This window comes from Mustela nivalis (genome assembly GCF_964662115.1).
Source record: "Mustela nivalis genome assembly, chromosome: 4".
NCBI lineage: Eukaryota > Metazoa > Chordata > Mammalia > Carnivora > Mustelidae > Mustela > Mustela nivalis.
In genome coordinates this window covers 64,701,894-64,726,000 of record NC_139023.1, presented here as the reverse complement: position 1 = coordinate 64,726,000, position 24,107 = coordinate 64,701,894, and the positions used below count along the sequence as shown (strand labels likewise).

General features: G+C 54.5%; 1 protein-coding gene across 4 annotated transcripts in view; it reads left to right on the top strand.

The window, feature by feature from the left end:
• The window catches only part of ABLIM2 (actin binding LIM protein family member 2), a 135,596-nt gene that overhangs the window by 36,643 nt on the left and 74,846 nt on the right, over nt 1–24,107 (top strand). For all 4 annotated transcript variants that reach the window (XM_082727508.1, XM_082727510.1, XM_082727509.1 and 1 more), the window contains exons 3-6: nt 6,680–6,863; nt 14,028–14,143; nt 19,779–19,905; nt 23,091–23,184. In XM_082727508.1, the coding sequence (XP_082583634.1) occupies nt 6,680–6,863; nt 14,028–14,143; nt 19,779–19,905; nt 23,091–23,184 (521 nt within the window). The remainder of the gene's footprint in view (nt 1–6,679; nt 6,864–14,027; nt 14,144–19,778; nt 19,906–23,090; nt 23,185–24,107) is intronic.

The window sequence follows — 24,107 nt, the reverse complement described above, 5'->3', positions numbered from 1 at the left end:
CGAAGACTGCGTGTTGAGTCCTATTGTTTGGAAAGAAAACTTGAGAACCACTGGCCGGGCTCTTCTGCTATGAGGGCGGGGGGCACCCCAGAAATGGCCCTGAAGTCCCCTGCCATTGGAGAGGGGCAGAGTGCCATTGGAGACATGGGGGTCTGTGAGGGCCACTGACCCAGGGGAGAACTGAGTGTCCCCGGTGCCCTCCAGCCAGGAACCTCTGGGGTGGCACGACCTCTGGAGGAGAATGGGAGTGCCCTGGGACCCTCAGTCTGAGGGCGACCCTGCCCCTGCTCTTCAGAGGGGCGCACCTGGAGGTGCCTGTTTTCTGGGAAAGGATGGAGCAGCTCCAGGTGAGGGTGTGAGACTAGCAATCACTTAGTGTCCTTAAGTGTCCCACTTAATGTCCTTATTGTCCAAAACAATGCCTTTGCCCTTGAGGCTGCCCCCCCCACCGTGCTCTGTGCCCCTCTACCCTGATCAGTGCCCCACACCCGCCATGGCCAGTGCCCTACACACACCTCCCCCGTTGTGGTCAGTGCCCCACCCCCACCGTGGTCAGTGCCCCTCCCCCCACCATGGCCAGTGCCCTTCCTCCCATCCTGGTCATTGAGATCCCCCCCATGTTCAGTGCTCCATCCTCTGCCATGGTCAGTGCCCTCTCCCTGCCTGAAGCATCTCTCCCTTTTCATCAGAGCTTCCCAGACTATTATGGGATTTGTCTGGTTTAATTTTCTCTACTCTCCACAAGACAAATTTGCTGTGTCTGGAAAGCAAAAATCCATTAAAATGCTCTTTTTAAAAGGTTATTTCAAAAGGCACAGGGGAAGCAGCCACCGTGTTTAAAAGGATTGTCTGTAAGCGCAGACCTTAGGAATGCAAGAGAAGGCATGAGACTCCAGAATCGAGTCCTGGTTTGACCCACAAGGTTTGAGGGGAGGTGGGGACTGCCCCAGGAGCCCTCCCCTCCTCCCGCAGCATCATCTGCGCCAGATCACTTTGTCCTCCAACCTTTAGCTCCTGAGCAGATGCGGGAATAGCTGGGCCCCCTCCCTCATGGTAGGTGGCGGGCGGGACCAGCAGCTCCTGGACTGGCCCCGTGACAGCGGCTGCCCCGCCCCGTGGTTCCTGTGGTAGTGGCTTTGGTGGCAGGACCTGTGGGCATGCAGGCCCCATTCCAAGGCAGGTTGTACAGCCTCACCCCATGCCTGCCAGCTGTGCCCATGGCCATGGGGATCAGAGCTACCCCCGATTCACTGGCTGAGGAATGACGTTTCTAGATTACCTGCTAGCTGGGAAAAGCCATGTTTGTTGAAGCATGACAATCCCACAGTCTTGGACTGGTCTTTTATCCAGGTTTTCATGAAAATGCAAAGCCTAGGAATCACTGAGGCTACTTTTGGATGAATCAAAATGAATACCCAACTCACAGTGTCTTAAGCAACATGGATATTGATTGTCTTAACCTGAAGTCTGGAAGTGGCCCCTTTAACCCCTGAGAGTTGGTGAATTTAACAGCTCAACAAGGTCCTTAAAGACCAGATTCTTTTTCTGCTTCCCCACCCTCACCATTTCCTCTCCCTCTCCCCCATCCTGTGCATGGCAGCAGTGCCTCTCCTCATGGTCTCAGAGTGACTGCTGTAGCTCCAAGCATCACATCCTCCCAGGGTAGCATCCAATAGGAGAAGGGGTTGGAGGAGGGGGATGTGCACAGGCAAAGGGCTCTCTCCTCACATGATTCTCCCTTTGACCAGGGAGAACCCTTTCCCCAAGGTTCCCCAAAGTCTTCAAATAGGATTCATTGGTTAGAACTGGGTCCCGGGCCCACCCACATCGGCACAGAGGACCAGAAAGGAGGGCGGCGACTCCCCGAGACCAGTCCCGTCTGTCCCCAGGTGGGCATGTTGCCGGGTAAACATGTTTAGCACAGCTTCTCACCAGAGGCCCCAGTGTAATGGGTTCTTGCCACCTTGGCACTTACTGGGTGGGCCCAGGTTACCTGGGAAAATCCATGAAATGGTTGTGTAATTATACTCTCCTTCATGGTTGCTCCAGCCTTGGGCTTTGATGCCTGGAGGTCTGGGTACAAATCTCACCCCTGTCACCGCTGCTCATGTGGGTCTCAGACACATTTCCTAACCTTGGGATTCATGTAGCAATGATCTCTTGGGCACCTACTGTACGCACACCGTGTTCTGGGTGCTTGAGAGGCATTCATGAGCAAAACGGCTATGTTTGTCTTTGTGGAGATCATGTCCTAGTGCGGGGGAAGGCCATAAAACACTGGATAGGATAGATACATTCTGTTTAGGTGCCCTACAAGGAACATGGAAGAGGGGCTCAGGAAAGGCAGGCATGGGAATGAGGGAGGAGTTGCTATTTTCAACTGGGTAATCAGGGTGGGTCTCACGGAGGAGGTGAACTGAGTGAAGACTTGAGGGATATTTGGGAAGAGCCTTGCAGACAGAGGGAGCATCCTGATGGACGCAGAATGAGCAATAGGGAGGGGGGTTCTTGTGAGACCCCGGGCTCTGACACCCGGGGACAATGGACAGAGGAGGGCTCTGGTCCACCTTTGTTTCCAGAGATCGCTTTGAGGGTGCCGTGTGGACACGCACTAGGCGTGCAGGGAAGGATCTGGGGGCCAGAGCCCATCATGTCCACCCTGCGAGGACGTGTGATTTTGGCTGGGAGTGGAAATCCAGTCAGCGCTATTCTCAGGCTGCAAAACAGAATAGAAATGTGCCAAACATGTTGCAAAACTGCCTGCATTTTCTCCTTTTGGGGCTTCCCGGGGTATTTATGAGAAACCAGCCAAGGGCTTCCAAAACAGAAGGAAAGCTTCAGATACATGGGCGCCGTCCGCCTGCCTAGGGCACGTTCCTTTCACACAGTCAGACCCACACAGGGTGCTCAAGGATCCATGGATCACGTGGCACGATGAGACTGGCAACAGGGGACTGTTGGTACAGATGGAGGGTCCCCGGGGGCAGGGATCGGGCAAGCCCTGGCTGGCCGTGGCCATGAGCCCCGGGGTTGGCTCATTCTGATCAGGCCATGGGGGCCACCTCCAGCTGCTCCCTCTTCTATCCCCCAGCACAGAGAGGTGTAAGGGATAGTGAGTCACATCCCTCCGGGGCCACCCAAGGGGATCCCTGTCAGGTTCAGTGTGCAGCCTCCACCATCCTCTCCTCTGTGATCTCTCTACCTGGACGTCATGTCATAGCCCTACTTCTGTGCCCACGATCACATCCTGACAGGGCTTCAACATCAAGTTGCTCACACCCAGGCTGCTGGACTCTGAACCCAGTGTACCAGGGTGTGCCAGCATGTGTAATGCAGCAGCAACAACTCTTTGGGGGTTCCTGATCATTTCCTGGGGCTAAGTCCCCAAAAGGAGGTTGATGGTCAGAGGGTAGGAGTGGTTTCCGTGTTCTTTAGAGTCAGCGCCAGTGTTCCAGAAAGTGTCTCCCCACCACTGCCCGCGCTCCTGAGCATTTCTAGTAAATGACCACAGGGAAGTGGGGGGGACCGACACTTGGGGTTATCCACAGCTGCTCTGCACCCCTGTATCAATGATGGCTAATTCGACAGGGAAGATAGAATGTCGTGACTGCCCCGATGACAATTTTTTAGATTACTAATGAATCTGGAGTTTCGATTTTGAGCGGGCAGAGGTCGGGGTTTTGACTATGACCTGACGAGCTTGGGGCAGCTGCAGGCTGACCAGGAACGGGGGTGACCAGCAGGGACAGGCGAGCCGGGAAAGCGTCTGTATCGACTCTCCCTGGGTCTGCAATGCTGACTCACGGGGTCTCAGCAGGCCACTACGTGCCTGGGCACATTTTCATCCAGGGTACGCCAGCATATGCTTGCAAAGATCAGGAAGACAGCCAGACACCAAAGTCCGGGTACCCTTGGGCCCTCCTGGTGCTCCATGGCTATCTTTTCACAGAAAAAGATGCCTAGCAGTGCCTCAGTGGGCTGTTCTTCCGAGTCGGGGTACCCCTGCTGGGCATGCACTGTGATACAAGACAACACCAAAGGTTTACTCTCTCCTGCTGGGTGTGGGGAGTTCAGGTCTGGCCACGGCCTCGGCCTCCAAGGATGAGCAATGTGGGTGCATCCACAGCCTTGATGGGGCCCTACGTAACTCAGGGCTCAGAGGATGCTTTTCTGTGCAGCTATCTTTACTTTGGAAGTGGGCTGGGTTCCAAAGGAAGCTGCAGAGGCCCAGAGAGGTTCAGGAGCTTGCCCGGGGTGCACAGCCAAGTGCACAGGTGATGCTGGGATCCAGAGTCAGGCCACTCCAGCCTCTGGGCTTTCAGTTGTCTGCAGGGCTAACATCTCCTCTGAGCACTGCTCCGGTGTCCAGAACAGGGAGAAGCACGTGCTGCCCCGTTGCCCTGGCAAGGGGACAGGGGGACCCCGGAGAGGCCCCCTGCCTCCCCTAGTGTGGGGGGATGAGCCAAGCTGAGGGTGCACCCCTCTCTGCAGGGATGCCTGGGCCCCCAGGTGGCAGGTGAAAGGGCAGGGAGTAGTGAGGCATGAGCTGAGGGGGGCCCCTGCTGACCAGGCCGAGCAGACCGGGCCCCGGGGGACCCCGACTCCCTGGAGCTTCCATCTCCAGACTCCAACCTTCCACCTCTGCGCTTCTGAAACCTGCCCTGCCTGAGAAGGCGCCTGGGCTGAGGCTGGGGCTGCCGGGCTGCCCTCACCTCCCAGCCTCCCGGCCCTAAGCCAGGGAGTGGTTGCCTGGTCCAGGCTCCCTTGATGGGACACTGGGAGCTCCCCTCAGTCACTCCCGCCCTTTGTGCTGATGCATGAAGGCTTTCCTTTGTGACTCAGCTGACCTGCCAACATGTATAACGTCTGTGTTATTTTGATAGCTTTCTGCTAATCTTTGGGGAAAAAAATAACCCAATCCAGATAACTTATTAAATGTTTAGAGCCTTGTGACCACAAGAAATTCCTAATAAATGAATGTCCACATTGACTCTGGAATATTTTGTTGTAGAGAGCACAATGTGGCACTTCCACTCTTCTTATTAGTTTTTTTTTTTTTTATTAGTTTCAGGGGTAGGGGTCAGCGATTCATCAGTCTAATATCACACCCAGTGCTCATTACGCCAAGTGCCCTCTTTACTGCCCATCCCCCACCCCCCTTCCCCTCCAGCAGCCCTCAGTCTGTTTCCTAGTGATTAAGAGTCTCCTAGGGTTTGTCTTCCTCTCTGATTTTGCCTTGTTCTATTTATCCCTCTCTTCCCCTATGATCCTGTTTTGCTTCTTAAGTTCCACCTATGAGTGAGATCCTATGACAATTGTCTTTCTCTGATTGACTTACTTTATTTAGCTTAATACCCTCTACTTGCATCCATGTCAGTTGCAAATGGCAAGATTTCCTCCTTTCGCTGGCGCATAATATTCCATTTTATATATACACCACATCTTCTTCATCCATTCCTCTGTCGATGGCCATCTAGGCTCTTTCCACAGTTTGGCGACTGTGGACACTGCTGCTATGAGCGTCGGGGGCCTTATGTCCATGCACCGTGCTTTTAGGGAAGTTGAGCAGATGTGGGTTTCCAGGCAGAAATGGGATAAGGTGAAGTTTCTGCTTTTACCAAGAGCTGGCTGGGGGTTTTGCAAGGAGGTGTTGGTGGTCTTGCTTTGGCATCTACCCTTCACTCGATGTGCCCCAAAGGATGACATGAGTTAAATGTCAAGATGCCGATCCTTAGAATTCACCAGAAATAGCATCCTTTGCAATCAGCTGATGTGTCGATGAAGCATTTTCAGTGTTGATTCAAAAACATGATGAAGGAAGAAGGAAGGGAGACAGGAAGGAAGGAAAGACATGATTTTCAGGATGCTGCCTGGGGGCTGGGACCCACGAGGACCCCGGAGACTGACCCGGCTGGCAGGGCCGGGGTGCAGGGTGTCCTCCTCGCTTCTGGTGAGGAGGGGCTGGGCCAGCTGGGGTGCGTAGAGGCGGCTCCCTCTGAAACCATGTGTGTCTCCCACCTGCCCCTGGGCTGGAGGGTGTGTGGGGGGTGGATGCATAGGTGTCTCACACTCAGACTGTCAGGCTGTCCAGAGAAAGTCGCCCCTTTCCCCACCTGGCGAAGTGCCCAGAAAGGATTCGTATTCCTGTATTCACTGTCTCCCTCCTTCCTGTGGGAGGTCTGGCCTTGTCGGCACTGTGGGAGACAGACATTAGGACACTGAAATAGGCCGGAGTCGGGGAGGGGGCAACAGGATTTTTCTGCCGCCAGGGGGCAACCATGGGATGCACCTGTCCTCCACCACACGGGATTGGGATCTTCCCATCCAGAACAGAGCATCTTCCTGCTTCATTGTATTTACTGCTGGGAACAGCTCCACTGAAGTCACGGAGGGGCTTGCGGGCATCCACACATCATCCCTGCTGGGCTCACAGGTGCTGGCCTCTTTGCAGAGCCTCCTTCTTGTCCCAGATCGGTGCTGCTTTTCTGGAAGCTTCCCCAAGAAAGTCCACTCAGCACCAGGCTGGGGGGCCAGAGCCACGGTCTGTTCCTGGAACCCAGCCCCCTAGGGGTGCGACGAGTCACCCCAGATTTGCCCTGGGGCCCGTATCAAGGGGGAGATGTGTGTGGCGGGACCTGGTGGACCGTCAGCAGCCCACCAACGCGGTGTCTCCCCCCAGCATGCGGCTGTGACCTGGCCGAGGGTGGCTTCTTCGTGCGGCAGGGAGAGTACATCTGCACGCGGGACTACCAGCGTCTGTACGGGACCCGCTGCTTCAGCTGCGACCAGTTCATCGAGGGCGAGGTGGTGTCAGCCCTGGGCAAGACCTACCACCCCGACTGCTTCGTGTGCGCCACGTGCCGGTGAGTCGGGACCGCTGGGCTGCTGGCGCCACTCCTCCTCCCCTCTCCCTCCTGCCTCCTCCATCCACCTCCCTCCTTCCCTCTTCCCTCTGTCCTCTCCCCTCCTCTCCCCTTCCCTCCTCTCTCCTCCCTCCCTCCAACCACCTTCCCTCACCCTCCTCCCTCCTTCCTTCCCTCCTGTTCCCCTCTCCCTCCTCCCTCTGTCCTCCTCTCTCCCTCCTCCTCCCTCCCTCCCTTTCCCTCCTCCCTCCTCCTCCTCCCCTCCCCCCCGTCCTCCTCCCTCCCCCCTTTCCCTCCTCCCACCTCCTCCTTCCCTCCTCCCTCCCTCCCTTTCCCTCCTCCCTCCTCCTGCTCTCCTCCCTCCCTCCCTTTCCCTCCTCCCTCCTCCTCCTCCCTTCCTCCCTCCCTCCCTCTCCCTCCTCCCTCCTCCTCCTAACCTCCCTCTGTCCTCCTGCCTCCTCTCTCCTTCTCTCCCTCCATTTTCCCTCCTTCCCTCCCTCCCTCCACTCTCTTCCCTCCCTTCTTCTCCCTCTGTTCTTCTGCCTCCTCTCTCCCTTCTCCTCCCCCTCCCCCCACCATCCTCCTGCCTCCTCCCTTTTCACTCCATCTTCCTCTTTCCCTCCTTCCATCCCCCCTCCCTCCTGCTGGGCCACAGCTGGGAGGGGAGGCAGGGCACAAGGGGTGGCAGGTGGACACAGGATGGCTATACACCAAGACATACCTTTGTCCAACCCCAGAACATGCAGGCCTCCACCCTTTGCCTGAAGGGAAGGACCAGGCCCTCCTTCCTGGGGGTGGTGGTGGTGGTGGCACAGAGGCAGGTTCAGAGGCTGCCAACATGGGGCCTCCTTGGGCTTCTGGGGAGGAGCTCCCTCCTCACTCTCCTTGGCCTCCTTGTTGAGCTCCTCTCCTCCCAGCATCCTCCGTGTGTTTCTTCTCTCACATTGGTGCCTGTGAGGTCCACACTTCACCCCATCCTTGTCCACCCACCACGACCCCTCAGCTACTCCCAGGTCCTTGATCTGTGGGTGGCCCCTCACCCACCCACTGGGTGCATGGCCCCTAAGCATGGGTATCTTACAGATTTAGGGAAGGGTCCCTCTCTTTTTAGAATCTTCCCAGCCACCACCCCCATGCAGGTCTTAAAGTGTGCCTACTTGGGGTCTTGCCACGACCTCTGCCCTGGGGTCCCTACCTCCCCTCTGTCTGTCTCTCCTCCCTGCTGCCCCCTAGAATCCATGAGAAAGGCCCAAAGCAGGGAGTAGGTGGAGGGTTGCTGCAGTTAGAAAGAGCCTGACCCCTCCAGCAGGGCCTCAGCCAGCTCCCTGCTTCACCCTGCACCTCTGGGGACTTAGGAGAGAGCCCAGAAGCAGCTTTCCCATGTGAGCAAACCTCCTGCACCCCACGCCCTGCCTAGACACACTGCTCCCAGGAAGAAGTTCTATGTTGAAGATGCAAAGAGTAAAAAGAACCCCAAGTTTATCTTCTGCTCTTGTTTTCTCAGGCTCACCACACCCAGTTTCAAGGGGGACTTTTTGAGTGTTGTTGCCAAAGCTCTTGTTTGTGGTTAGGGCTTGTGTGCTGGATAGAAGTGAATGTTTTCATCAGAGGGATGCAGAGAGGAGGGAACAATGACAGGGAATATCTCTAACAAGAGCCACTGTGCTGTTGCAGCGTGTGTGGGTCTGAGTTCCCACAAGGACAATCCAATGTTTGATTGCTATGCACACAGCTTAGAGACAAGGGGACATAATCAGAATAAGTTTGAAAGATCACCTCTGGATAATCTTCCATTTTAAAAATAACAACAGAGAGCTCTGTCACACTGGAGTAACTGGGCCAGACTTACACCCTCTGTATACAATTGCAATACTCTACATGAATTAATTGTTTGGGGACATTGGGGCACAGTCTGCATGGGACAAAGAACAGGACCACAAAGGCAACGGACCCTGCAACCACCCAGCTTTTTGCCTGGTGACAGTTCCTGGAGTGGCATTACCAGGATAGGAGACTGGGTCAGGAGGCAGTGATAAGGGCAGCAGGGGCTGTGTGCCAGGGGGAGGGAGCCACACAGAGCAAGTGCAGAGAGCAATGTAGGGGCACCTTTGAGACATCACTGAACAAAAAGCCATGTAGGCATAGAGGACATTTCACAAAGTGGACAAAGAATGGCCAGATTGCTGTAAGTTGAATGGTTCCCAGGGCTGGGAGACATTCAAGATGTGACCCAGGTATGCAGTGGGGATGCTAAGTTGTGCACTATTAGTAGGAGTAAAATAGCCCAAGAGCAAAGGCTACAAGCACCTACTGAAACGAAGGACAGAATAAACCCCCAAAGGTTTGCACTGATCTGCAAACGGGCTAACTGCCTTCCACCACTCTTCATAGGAAAATGGGAAATCCAGCCCTGAGCAACAGAGCATTGGCAGCACCCAGTGTCCACTCAGGTGTTACTAGCAATAGAAGCTGGGCATTGAGACCCAAAGCCAGAATCAAAAACCTAATAGCTGTGGGATCCAGAAATGAGAGGGATGTGAAACCAGCAGATGGTGGCTTTGAAACAGTATTGAAAATATGCTTAGGTATTTAAAGGAGAATGTGAATGTAAGAGAAGTCATATGGAAGGAATAAAAAGAAGCCAAGTGGAAATTCTGAAAATGAGAAAGGCAATTTCTGAGATGACAGATCCCTTCAAAGGAATTAGCAATAAACTAGGTATTGAGGAGGAAAGGCTTGGTGAACCTGAAGACATAAGAATAGAAACTATACAGACTAAAGCAAAGAGACAGAAAAGACTGGAACACATGAAGAAAGATTCAGGGATCTGTGTATAAAGAATCTTTCTGCCTGTCTGGGCTGAGAGGGGGAAACCCTGAAGGTGGGGGAAGACCAAATAATTGAAGAGATAATGGTTGAAAATTTTCCAGTCTTGAAAACTATAAGCCCATTCATGGATCCAGGAATCTTGATAAACCCCAAGCAGAAAAAAAAAATGACAGAAACATACTAAGTCCATCATAACCAAATTTTTGGAAAATAATAAGAAGAAATCTAACACAGAACAAGAGAAAAGACCCACATGATATACAGTGGAATGAAAGAATGACTGCAGACTTTTTATCTAAACTATGCACCCCCAGGAGACAATGGAATATCATCTTTAAAGAGTTATAAGGAAAAAAAAAAAAACAAACAATTTCCATACCATGGAAAAGAAAGAAAGAAAGAGAGAGAGAGAGAGAAAGGAATTAAGGAAGGAAGGGGAAAAAAGAAAGACTTTCAATAAATGAAGGCAAGACCACTAAAGAGTATGTGGTTGCTTTGTTAGGGTGATGAAAAAGTCCTCAAACTGATCATAGGGACACATGCATGAGTCTGAATACACTAGAAACCATTGAATCACACACACTGAATGGTATGAACGTTATGTACAGGCATATTGAACTTTGCAGATACTGCATTTTTTACCAGCTGAAGGTTCATGGCTACCCTGCATCGAGTAGGTGTGTCAGTGCCATTTTCTGACAGTATTTGCTCACTTCATGTCACTGTGTCACCTCTTGGTAACTCACAAAATGCGAAACTTTTGTATGATTATATTTTTCATGCTGGTCTGTGATCAGTGATTATGATGCTAAAAGTTCAGATGATGGCTAGCTTATTTTTTCACAATAAAGTACTTTTTATTAAGGTATGTACTTTGGTTTTTAGACTTATTGCTATTTCACCTTTAATAGACTACAGTGTAAACATCACTTTTCTCTGCACTGGGAAATAAGAAGATACATTTGACTTGCTTTATTGCAATATTTGCTTTGTTGCAGTGGTCTGGAACTGAAACTGAAGTATCTCCAAGATGTATGTGATTAAAATAACGTTAATAAATGTGTCTGCCCTGTAAAAAAAAGATGAAGGCAAAATAAAGACTTCTGTAGACACACAAAAGCTAAGAGAACTTGTTGCCAGCACACCTAAGTGACAGTAAAATTAGAAGAAGAAAAATTATGTTGAAAAGATGTTGGTAAAGTATGGAAGCAAGCCATCAAATGGTAGATAAAATATGTCTGATGAGGGACTGACACCCAAAATATATAAAGAATTTCTGAGGGACGCCTGGGTGGCTCAGTTGGTTGGACGACTGCCTTCAGCTCAGGTCATGATCCTGGAGTCCCGGGATCGAGTCCCGCATCGGGCTCCCAGCTCCATGGGGAGTCTGCTTCTCTCTCTGACCTTCTCCTCATTCATGCTCTCTCTCACTGTCTCTCTCTCAAGTAAATAAATAAAAAAAAATCTTAAAAAAATAATAAAAAAAAAGAATTTCTGTAAGTCATCAATAAGAAGATAAACAAAAACCTTATTAAAAATGGGCAGAAGAGTTTAACAGACACTCCACAGAAGAATCAATGCAAATAACCATAAGCACACACAACAGAATAGATTAAAATGGTGGAATACCATCATCTAGCCACCAGAATGGCTAAAGCTAAAAAGGTAGGCGTTGACGAAGATATGAAGCTGAAGGAATGCTCATCTATTGCCAGGGTGACTGCAAAGTGGTACAATCTGTCTGGAAATCAGTTTGGCAGTTTGTTATAAACAGAGAGTTTACCTGTGACCCAGTGATTCAACTCCTAGGTATGTACCCAAGAGAAGTGGAAGCACATGTCCTTGGACAGACTTGTCACCAAATCTTCTTATCAGTTTTATTTGTAACATCCCCAAACTGGAAAGAACCCAGATGCCTTTCAGCAATGAATGGAATCATGTTGTCCCTCATCTGGCCAGTGGAGCACCACTCCACAGTGACAAGGGACAAGCTACAGATGTACACAGCCATGGGAGTGAATGTCAGGGGCAGGGCGCTGAACCAGACATTGAAGCCTATGTACTGTGTGATTCCATGTGCCTGCAGTTGCAATTCCAGGAAAGACATTTCCAATCCACAGCGGCAGAATGCCCATATCATGCTCGCCTGGGGCCATGGGTGGGGGTGGGGGTGACTATAGAGTCACAGGGGACTTTTTGCAGTGGACAGAATGTCCCATATCATGACCGTGGTGTTGATCACAGGAATGGGTGCATTTGTCAAAGTGTATTTCAATAAAGTTGAACTAATAAAATAATAGCTATCATTTATTCAGCCCCACCTGGTCCCAGGCAGTATGCTAGAGCTTTCAATGCAGTTTGTCCAATGGATGGATGGATGGATGGATGGATGGATGGATGGATGGATAGATGGAAGGGAAATGGACAGATGGATAGATGGATATGGAAGGATGGCTGGCTGGCTGGCTGGCTGGCTGGCTGGAAGAGTGGATGGCTGGCTGGCTGGCTGGATGATACATGGATGCGTGGATGGAAGGAGAGATGGATGAAGGGAGGGTGGGAGGATTGGATAACAACCCCATGAGATAGGTATTTTAAGTCCCACTTTACAGGTGAGAAGCAGGACCCATACAGGGTAAGTAACTTACTCTTAGAGCACATGCTCATTCTAGCCCAACACCCAACACCCCGCACTACCCAGCCAGCAGCAGCACTCTAGGAGAGAGCAGCAGGGCACAATGTTGACGGCAGGTGACACAGCTGCCAAGGCTTTGGGCCCTGAGGAGCCAGGTCTACGGGATCGTCTCCCAAGCCTGGGGAGGGGGATTCAGCTCATCCTGTATGTGTCGTGGGTCCGCAAGAGCAGGAACTGACCCCTGGGGCCCCAGAACACACCTGCTGGATGAACACCATCCATGCAAGGCGAGGGCTAGGGCAGGCTCTGTTGCAGGGAGGGACACTGCCGGCTTGGGACTGGCCTGGGGCTAGTGTGACCGGGAAGGCTGCATGGGGAGGCCAGGCAGGAGAGGGCTCTGAGTCAGGCCCCCTAGAGGCCTTTAGTCATTCACTCACTCACTCATTCACTCATTAGCAGGTACCTACTGAGCATCCAGATGCTCCACGGGATTGTCCAGCCCTGAGAAGGCAGAGGGCAGACCCGAAGGTTTAACCGGAGCAAAGGGCATGTCCTGGTGCAGAGAATCCTGCAGGCTACTGCCCCAGAGCTCTTCTCTGGCCAGGCTCTGCTGGGGAAGGAAAGTGGCCCCGGGGCAGCTGGGAGCTCAGTGGCAGCAGGTGGCCAGGATGGACACGGGTAGGACACCGAAATCTATCTTCCAGCCCTGCCTACAGGTGGCCTGTCCCTCCCTTGCTGGAGAGCAGCCACCTCTCAGGCACCAGGGGGGACGTTCTTGGTGCAGGGACACAAGGTGGCTTTCTGCCTCTTCTACCCAGCCTGCACCAGGGCTGGGACTCAGTCTGGATGCGGGATTTCAGCAATGGCCAAAAAAATCAGCAATCAAGGTACATGATATTTTAATGTGATATTTTAAAAAATTAAAAATTAATGCAAAAACACTCATGATAAGCAGAATGCCGAACTTAAATAGAGAAGGGAGAGAATATGTGATACCTTTGTGTCTACAAGGCCTGCTTGTACACGGCACTGACTTCTTCGAGGTCCAAGTGGGTACATAAATCAGGGGGCTTTGGAGCCCGAACAGGTCAAGGTTTGACTCTGTTTCTGACATGCATCAGTTGTCTGTCCTTGGAAAAGTTAACTACCCTCTCTGAACTTCAGTTTTCTCACCTGCAGAGAAAAAAATGAAGGAAATTTCAGCTTGGACAAATGTCCTGGAGTTATTACATGAGGCACGCATGTGGGGTAGCTACTGTAATTTGTGGCACCTGGCACACAGTAGGAGCTCAATAAATGCTGGCAGGTGCCATTGTTGCTGAACTGATATGAACAAATCATCATGGGTGGTCAGAGGAGGCAGGGGTGAATGGAGGAGGGGGTGGTTGAGGCTGCCTGGTCCATTGCCACATGCCAAGCACCAGGCTGGCCTTCACTGTTCCTCACCAGGGCCCTGCCATCCAGCCTGTTTGGGCAGAAGAGGACCAACCAAGGCTAGGGCGTTGGGTATGAGCCGGGGCTCACACGGCAGGAACGCAGGGATGCCTGGATGGGGAAGTCCTGTGTCCTCAGCCTGAGGTGCCTGTCTCCATGAGGCCCCGGGCAGGTGGTGCTATATGGGGGGGAGTCTTGCCCCCCCACCGCCACCCAGGAGAAGAGCAGGAGGTAATCCTGGCTGGTCATGTGCTCTCTTGTTTCAGGTTGCCCTTTCCGCCAGGGGACCGAGTGACCTTCAACGGGAAGGAATGCATGTGTCAGAAGTGCTCCCTGCCCAAGACAGCAGGCAGCAGCGTGCACCTGTCCCAGGGCCTCTGGAGTAAGTGGGTGCAGAGGGGTTGGGGTGAAGGGAAAGTGGGAGGGACCTGACCACCTGGACCTGAAGCAGAAGCAGTGGGAGTGAACAGTGACTGCGGATAGACAGACACAGGGAAGGAACCAGGGACAGAAGTCTCTGGGAGTCTGTGCCCTCCAGCCTGCCTCCTCCAGGAAGCCTCCTGGCTTCCTCTGGTCCTCCTCTGCACACACACACACACACACACACACACAAACACATTCAGCTCCAGGTAATTCTAGACCCTTCAGAAACCCTTTGGGGGAGTCATTGGGAGAACACTGAACTCTGGGCGCCTGAGGTCGAGAGTTCCTGCGTTTACTGCTCCATGCCCCAGGAGCAAGGCCCAGGTTTGTATGCCATGGGTATTCAATAGATGCTTGTTGGAAGCAATAGCAGACTGTCACAGAACAAATGTGGGCTGGAGTGTCCTTGGGGGTGCAGGGCAGTGCAAGAACAACGTGAGGCAGGCAGGAGCCGCCTTCCATGGCTTCCACAGGGGATGTGGGGACAGGAAAAGGGGCCTGGTGCTCCAAGGCCTGCTGCTGCCATGCTTCCCAGACAGGAAGGAAGTTTCAGCGCCCGCCCTGTATGCCGTGGTCACAGTGGTGCCCCAGTGCTGGGTTCGAGTGCCTCTCAACAAAGGAGATTGCACCTGCAGGCTTCTAGAAGCTCAGGGCTGACCTAGGGGTCTGGTAGTAGTGAAAGGAGGCGAAGCCTTCATCCTCTGGAGAGGCCAGCGAACAGCAGTTCTGGCTGGTGAGGCTGTGGATTTGGGGCTTGCTAGGAGAGTCCTCCGTTCAAAACTTTCCTGTGGAGGACAGGATTGCCTGAACTTCTGAGAATTTGCTTCACAATTGATACTGTTATAATGAAATCTGAAGTAGTAATTAAAAAAAAAAAAACTTGAATTAGCAAAATTGAAAAAGGGGGCGAGATTCATTCAAACAGTTTGTCCAGAGCTCCCTGGAAGCCAGAGTAAAAAGGGAAATATGCCCAAACCAGGATTCAATGAGAATTTGGTGAGAGTTTTAAAAGGCTCTGCCCTTTCCAAATGTAAATTTATTTTAAAATATCAAATTTACCTTTCCAGACAGCAAATGCTCCCCTGAACCTCAGATGGTCTAATAATGTGACCTGTCCCCTCTTTCAGTTCAGTGAGACTCTTCAGCTTAGCACCTCCTTTGTGCCTAGAAAGTATTAAACATTCATCACCAGCTCTTGGTTCCTGCATGGACGTTTGCAAAATCTCCCAAGTTCCTGCTTTTTTTTGTGCCCAGAGCAGCCATGCCATGCAGGAAGTCTCCTCTCCTTCTACAGGCACAGAAGTGCCCGGAGTCTGGTGGGGAGGCAGGTGAGTGCCAGGCACCCAGCTAGGGAATGGTGCCCCTGAGGCCTGAGCCAAGGCCTTCAGACTCTGAAGCCTGGGGGCTCACCCTGCTGTGACAGATGCTTTCGAAGGAGGTGGCCTTGTTTCTGAAACTTGACACAAGGGTTCAGGTAGGTGGGCGTTGAAGAGAAGGCTCTATAGAACAGGGGGAAAATGGGAGGTGCCATGGGCCACCCTCAGACCCTTGTGAGTGGACAAGGGGGGCTGATGCATGGGGATAGGGAACAGAAGGAAACAGAGATGGAAACCAGAGGGCAGACCCAGGCCAAGAGTCCCAAGCATGTCCCAGAGGCAATGAGGAGCCATAGAGGGCTGTTGAGTGAGGGGTGCCGGGAGTAGCCTGAGCAGTGTGTTTGCCTGCAGGTTGTGGGGCTGGGGGAGGTGCTGTGGCCCCCCGCAGAGGGGTGAAAGGTGAAAGCTGCCTTTCCCTGGAGCAGCTATAGAGGTAGGAGTCCAGCTGGAGTCCTGGGCTCTCAGCATCCCCCGGAGTCCCTCTTCTGCTCTCTGGCCCTGAGTCTGTTGCTTAGAAACAGGATAAGCACTTGGCATTGGACGCCCACGCCATTCCATCCCTGGAGAAGCACACCCCTCCTTCTGAGGCTTGCACAGGAGCGGCTGCTCTGGGCCGCCTCCCCCACTGGAGGAGGGTCTCCTCCCCGGGAGGGCTTGTTGCTTCTCTTCCTCCAGGCTCCAGCTCTGAACAGGTTGCTGGTCTCATTGCCACAGGGCAGCCCTCCCAAGGGCCTGGCACTGTAATGTCAGGGACAGCTGTGGGCCTGGCTGCCCCCGGCGAACCATCCCATTCACCCCTGCTTGCCCCAGGCAAGCTGTGTTCCCTCTCTGGGACTTGGGACTGGGCACAGGATTAGAAGTATGTGTGGGCAGGGGTCTGGGGCAGGGTGGGCAGGTGGTGAGGCCTTGGGGGCCCAGAGTGGGGAGCAGCTTTATCTGAGCCAAGGGGCCCTCGGGCCTGTTCTTGGGCTTGGCCCCCCGTTCTGCACCCACCCTGGGTCTGTGCTTCAGCAGCTGGGGCTCAGCCCAACCAGGGCATTGATGGATTCACACCCAGAGCTGGGGTCATACTGGAGCTGGGGCCCCTCGAGGCCCCTCCAGAGTCAGGAGGAAGGGGGCGGGGCCAAGGGTCCATAGCCCTTCCCTCTGAGACCATCTGGTCTGTGGCCCTTGGAGCTTCTGTGTCTTCTTCCCTGAGAGAGGCTTCCCAACCCCCTGGCTGGCCCACTCCTGCCTGGGAGACAGGGCAGCAAAGCTGTGAGCTATATGCCTTGTGGGGTACCATGACTGCTATTGGGGTGCACCTGCCTTGTGGAGAGCTGCAGCCCCCAGCAGCCAACACCCACTCCTGGCCACCTTCCAGCCACACACCTCACGCCCTCGCGCAGCAGTCAGGGGTGGGTGTCGCCGGTTTAGCTCCGAGCCCCTGTGCGTGGGGTGCACTTGAACGCGCTTTCTCTCTCCCAGCAGCTGCTCCCACTTTTCCACTGTTTGGGGCTTTCAGAGAAATGACAGGTCCCACTCATAACGTATCAGCATTTGCATGTTTTAGACCTCAGTGGGCTCCATGCTTTCTGAAGTCAAGCTCAGATTCGACTTGGAGCCCTTCCTGCTTCCCGACCCAGTTTGACCTGGAGGGCAGGAGTGACAGTGGGCTTGACCCTCTCAGTTCACAGCTGGCGCTCATTGCCGTTGCCATGATAAGCTAGTCTAGGGTGTGTGGGTGAGTGGGTGGCCTTCCCGACAACCTCTGCCCTCAGCAGTGGGGACACACTCCCTTGAGGACATCCCCTCTGCTGATGACTCGTCACCAGATCCTGTGCTGTCATTTACAAAGCCCTACAAAGCCAGACTGAGCTCCAGTTTTGTTTGGAAAGTGAGGATTGCTGTTTCCATGACAACGGTCCTTCGAGCGCATTGCTCTATCTCGGAGGTCAGGGCTTGTGGTTCTGAGACTCTTCCTGAGGTCGCTGGGATGAGTGAGGGGCTGAGGCCGGTGTCCGGTCTGCGTTCCCCTGCAGCTGCTGCTGACACGCTGACCTAGAGCCTCTGGGCTCTCCCCCTGGGGCAGGAGGCAGAGTGTGCTGTCGGAGGCATCCTCAGATGGTGACCGCGGACATCAGGCCATCGTTGTCTTCCCGTCGTGACAACAGCAGCACGAGTCCCAGCATTCGGCCCTGTGTGCACGGAGTTGGTTGTCAGACACCCCTGTGGGCCTAGAGCTGTTAGCTGTCCTCAGCTGCGTGACAAGTGTGCGAGCCTAGATCTTCACTACCCCCATCAATTGCATCCCCACTGTGCTGAGCACAGAGACGTGCATGACTTGCCCACGGTCACACAGCTGGGGAGGGCATCCTGGCTCCAAGGGCTACATTTCTTACTGCTGCTCACCCTGCCCCCCTGCCACCCCAGGCGTGATGCGGGGTGGCGTGCTCCTCTGCTCTATGTGTTTCCGGAGAAGCACGCTAAGGCTCCGAGCTGGGTTTCTCGACTTGGGTGCCGCTGACTGGGCCCAGATGATTCTCGCCATGGGGCCATCCCTTCTGCTGGAGGACATTGAGCAGCATCTCTGACCTCAGCCTCCAGGTGCCTGGAGTAGGCCCCCTCCAGCTGTGGCCCTCTGAAGTGTCTCCAGACATTTCCAAGGGTCCCCTGGGGAGCACAGTCATCCTCGGTTTCAGTTTCGAGGCAGTGACCTGGAGCTTATAGAGCAAGCCTGCGCTCAAAGCCAGACTGCTCGAATCCACAACGGGCACGTGCGAGTTGCGGAGTTGTGTTGTCCCTGTGCTGCTGGGGGACCGAGGGAGGGAGTGGGCTGGGGATAGGGTTTGAATGCCTCCTGAGCTTGAGAGGGGAGGACATTCTCTTGGTCCCCATTCATTCATTCACTCATTCACGAGTGTGTCCACTCGGCAAGGTTGAGCTGCCAGCCCATGCTGGGCCCCCAGGGTCCCCAGATGAACAAGCTGCTCTTGTCCCTCGTGGCCCTGGATCTTGGAGCGCTGGTCCAAGCGTCGGGTGTTGCACATGAATTTGAGCAGTGTGGTAACTTAGGAAAGCCAGAGCTTGACCAACAGTTTTGTAGGCATCAAATATTTTCTCTTCTTAAAGCCAATGATGCCCTGTCTGCCGAGAAGCAGGGCAGGAGCAGGGGTCCGAAGGGCATCTGTGGAGCCCCTGATAGGCACCTGCCCGTGTCCCGTCCCCTTCTGTCCTGGTGGGAGGCACCTCCTTGTGCAGGCGTGGTGAGTGTGGTCTTTGCCTTTTGTCACTTAATGGGACCGCTCCATCCCACCCGCAAGGAAACAGGGGCCCACAGAGGATAGGGCTGCTTGGTTCAGTGTGACCCAAAGAGTGCTGGGGGCCCTGGTGTGGCCGCCCACAGCTGGAAGGCCTTGAGGCAGCTGGGCAGCTGGTCAGGACCCGGAGGCCCTGGGACCCAGGAGCCATCGAGCAGGGACGGGCACACTGGGAGGCAGAGAGGAGGTGTGGGGATCCAGCCCAGGTGGGGACCGTGGGATGAGAAGCACGCATTACCCAAGGGCAGTTTGCCAAGGGAGGAATCCCCGAGGCTGCCCTCCTGGGGCCTGGCTCGGACTTGGGCTGACTCAGTGCAGGAACACGGGTGGGAGACTGGGCAGTCTTTCTGTGTCTGGGATGAGGTACAGATGGCCACGGAAGGAGGTCCAGATGGGTGGGCCGGGAGGGCTTCCTGGGAGGGGCATCCTGGCAGGGGAGCGCCCAGGGGAAGGAGTGGCAGGGGGCACAGCTCCTTGGGGCGGCACGTTGGCCAGGTCACTTAGGTTCACATTCTCCTTGTCAACCAAAGATGGCAGATGGGGCCCCCCAGACCTGCTGCCTCCCCTCTAAGCAGCCCCCACCCTGCAGTGCACTGTTGTTCGAGGGCACACCTGCTGTGGGGGGTGGGCACCCAGCCTCAGGCAGCATGGCCTCTGTCAGCTCCCGGCCCAGGCTGCATGCAGTCAGCGCTCAATGCACGCAGGGCTGAACTTTGTGATTGGTTTTCTACATGTTCACACTGGCTGGTATGTCGCAGGGTCCCTCCAGTACACCCAGCTGGACTGTCCCCTCTGTCCCCTCTGTCCCCTCCCACAGGTTGGCTCTAAGCACTTTTGCCTCTGGTGATCCAGTGGTCTGGTCCCACATGCCTCTGGCCCATGGTGATGATGTCTGTGTCCTGTTCTTTTTTTCTTTCAGGTTGTGGAGGCTGCGGCACAGAAATAAAAAATGGCCAGTCCCTGGTGGCTTTGGAGAAACACTGGCATTTGGGCTGTTTTAAGTGTGAGACGTGCGGGAAGCAGTTGGACGCAGAGTACATAAGCAAGTGAGTGGTGGGTTCCTCCCACGTCCCTCTTGTGGTCGCTCCTGTCCTGTCAGGCCCTACGTGTTTGTCCCCCTACCTGGCATCTCTTCCTAGCAGCCTGGCTTTTTCATTGCGGTCTGCAAAAACCCCAGCTCCAAATCTGTGGATCGAAACAGAGACCGTGCCCCCTTCTCTGCCTTTGTAAATGCGTCCCCTTGCCTGTCCCAGGGGTCACCCTCATGAGGCGCCTGGGTCACCTGTAGCTTGCATGGTGGAGGCCAGCTGACTCCAGCAGCGGGAGTGAGGGGAAGAGGGCTGAGCCACCACAGCTGTCACAGAGCTGATGGAGGACTCAGCCCCAGCTCCGACTTCTGCAGTGCCTGGCCATCTGGCTGCTGCTCCTGGCCGACCCCATATCCCCAGACCCCAGACGTGTGGCCAGGATGCCGTGATGGGTTGGAGGGCACATCTTATCCGAAAGCTGTGCAGGTGGAGCCTCTGGGAGATCTTAGCCCCGAGCAGAAGCAGCTGGTTTGCCAGGAAGGGGTGCATTTCAGCCCCTGGCATTGGGGACTATGGAAGGGAAGCCCCTCTGGCCCAGAGTTAGGGGGACAGCTGAAAGGTGCAGAGCAGGCTCCCTTTCTGCGAGTTGGGGGGCTCTGTGGGCTGCTCATTTGGGAGAGCCTGCGGGTTCTCGATGCCAGAGGGAGCAGAACTGGCCCAGGAACTGGCTGTGTGATAGAACCACACAGAATGAAACCTGTGTGTGTGCTCAAATACATGCACACACATGCATGTACACACATTCACACACACATGCATACATGCACACATATGCGCGGACATGCATTCACTCACATGCGTGCACATGCACACACCCGCATGTACACATTCATCCGCACATGCATGCACAAAGTGCACATGCATATGCATTCACACACACATGCATGGACACACATTCACATATGTGTGTGCACACACACACATCCACGGATGCATGCACATGCTCACATGCACACACATGTGTACACACATCCACACACACATCAATGCACATGCATTCATGCATGCACACACGTGCATACACATATGCATGCACACACATTCATACACATGCACATATGCACACATGGGTGCATACATACATTCACACATGCATGCACACATCCACACACAGGTACACATGCATGCACATATGCATGCACACATGTACATTCACACACATGCACACACTCACACACAGACACAGTACAGCATGAGTACATGTCACTGGGCATCCAGATCAGGTCACCGGTGTGCCCCCTCCATCTCCTGGCTGCTCTTGTACCCTCCCTGTACAGGAGGCCACTCACGGGGGAAATGGGGTGACAGTATTGGGGGGGGTCTCTGTCTGCTGTCCTACAACCCCGGGTGGGGTCCATACTCATCTCAAAACAAAACATTCTCAGTTACAGTCCCCAAGCCAAGATGAGCCTCTGTCCGGGCTGGATCAGGCGGGGGAAGGCACTGGCCTCTCCTCTGTCATAGTGAAGGAAAGGAGGGAGTGACTCCCATGAAGGCAGCCCCAGGAGACAGAGCACTTTAAAATAAAATAAAATAAACGTGCCCAGCCCCCAGGGTGCTCGCTACCGAGGTAGCTCACCCACACGGCTTGCCTGTCACTCAGCAGCCTCCAGAGCGGTCCTGGCATTGACAGGGAGGTGCGTTGGTGTTGCTATGGAGATATTATCATTGAGCCTTCTGGGTTTGGGGCACACACACCCATGGTGGGGATAACAGGGCCCCTGAGGTCAGTGGCATTTGAAAGAAGATCCCAAGGGCTCAATTTATCTCTTCCTCGCCTGGACGGAAGGGCTTCCTCCTCTCTGGTCAGAGACTTACCCTGCAGCCACTGCAGCCCCAGGGGCTCATAACCCCCCACTGCCCTTCCTCCACAGGCCACCTCCTCCAGGAAGCCTTCCTGTCCTATGTCCTACAGAATGTCCAGAGCGGGTCTTAGCTCTGGTTTCCCAAAAGTCAAGAACTCTTACCTTGTGTTGGCAGCTGCGTAAAAATAAAAAACCCAACCTGGAGTAACGGGGTAACTTCCTTGGTTCGGGGGAGAGGAGATGTGTGCAGGCAGCAGTGCCCCTGCCTGCCAATGACCTCCACACCCAACTCCTGCTGAGCCGGGCCCAGCCTGGCCGGGGGTGAGGGGGTAGGCCTGGTTAATAATGACAGTGGCCTTGGCCACCAACTGGCAGGTACCTGCCGCGTGCTAGGCGCTGGCCACACCTTCTCGTCTTTAGAACTTACTGTCATTTCTTCCGTTTTATGGTTGGGGAAGGCAAGGCTGAGAGAGGTTACGCGACTTGCCCAGGGCACGGAGCAGGGGCGTGGTCGCGTGTGAGCCTGTTCATGTCGCCACTGCCCACTAGCACCTCCCGCATGGAGCACAGCCACCAAGCCAGGAACCTTGTCCCCACCTCTGGGCCTTCCCTTGGCCGCCACAAAGCCTCCTGCCATTTTCTGTTGTAATAATTAATTCCAGTCACTTTCAAATCAGCTCCCGCCACATGCTAGGTGCTGTGCCTGGTTGTATGCCCGCACTACCTTCCCACCAGCAGCCGGGAAAACCTTCAGGGGAGGCTCAGCATTGAAGTGAGTCGTCCCAGGCTGCCCATATCCTTGGAGTGGCTCCCAAAACCCTGTGTCACCTGTCACCACTTCCCTATGCCACAAACATGGTGGGCACGCCATAAATACACGTGCAGAGTGGACAGGTCACCCGTGGCCCTCCTGACCCCTCCCACATGGCTGGACGCCTCTGCTGCCTCACCCAGGGGACAGAGAGGTGCTGTCCCACCTACCATGTATGCCATGTGACATTGCGTCCTCCTCAAACGTGGTCCCTGGCTTGGGAACTTTTGTCACACAGGCTTAGTGGCTCATGATTTTGGAAGGCGCCCCGGACCCCCTTCGGAGGGAATCTCTTTACTCCGCATCCCCTGGAGAGTAAATAGACCATTTCCCACCCACATGCCCAACGTGGCCCCGAGTAAAGGAAGGAAGAGCCCCGTGGTCGGGGAGAGATGGCCTATTTACGGTTTCCAGATGCAGCCCTTATCCCCGCAGCTGAACCTCTCGAGGCAGCCATCCGCCCTCACTCAGCCAACAGGGCCCCCGGGCGAGCCCCCTACGAACCCTGACGGCCTGTCTCATTGCAGGGACGGGCTGCCCTACTGCGAGGCTGACTACCACACCAAGTTTGGCATCCGCTGTGACGGCTGTGAGAAGTACATCACAGGGCATGTGCTGGAGGTGAGTGGGTCTCTGGGTGCCCTCTCCGAGGCATGCCCTGCTCCCCTGCCTCTCACGGTGTCTGCTGTTCATGTGTGTTTGTGCAAGAATTTGTGCCCCTGAGACTTTGCCTCCCCCATCCTCCCAGCTCTGCCAGGGGGCAGCTTCCTCAGCCTTACAAGGCCTTGCTCTGTGATGGCCAGCTCCTCCAGGAAGCCTTCCCTGGATGCTGTCTCTCCCAGGTCCTTTGCAAAGCGGATGGAGTTGGAGAGGTGGGGGCTTGAGAGCTTGGGTCCAGCCGTCTCATGTCTAGATGGGGATCTGAGGCCTGGAGGAGTGGAAGTGAGCCCAGAAGGCAAGACCACGTGCCCACAGGAGACCCTGAGTGGTCACCTGGCAGCCCCAGTCATACAGTGGTCATGGGGTAGGCAGGCTTTCCGGGAGATGCCGACAGATCGTCTTTTGATCCTGGTGGGAGTTTCCAGGTTCTGTCTCTATGAAAAATACACGCAGCGTGCACTTTGGTACAGTTGTTCAGTAAGATAAACCCCATGAGATGACCATACCCCACCTACCTGCTTGTCACACCCAGCCTGTCCCTCTCCCCATTCTTCAGCCCCTGTTGGCTCTGTGCTGGGGCCTGCCCATGTTCCCAGAGAAGGCACAGGTCACAGAGGACCTGAGGGAATGAGGAAGGTGCACTGAGCCCGCTGGGGTGCTAGGGACCCTTTCCCACCAGGTCACAGATGGGGCTCTGGGAGTGGGAAGATAGGTGGGGGGACAAGGCTGTCGGGCGCCCACCACCATCCCCGACAAAGACTTCTGAGCCTCAGAATGCCCAGGTCACACTGGCATTTTAAATAGTGTGGAGCTGCTGCTGAGGCTGGAGGTTGGGGACAGTGGGACGCATGGGGGTACCCCTTGAGAGTCCCCAAGGGCTCCTG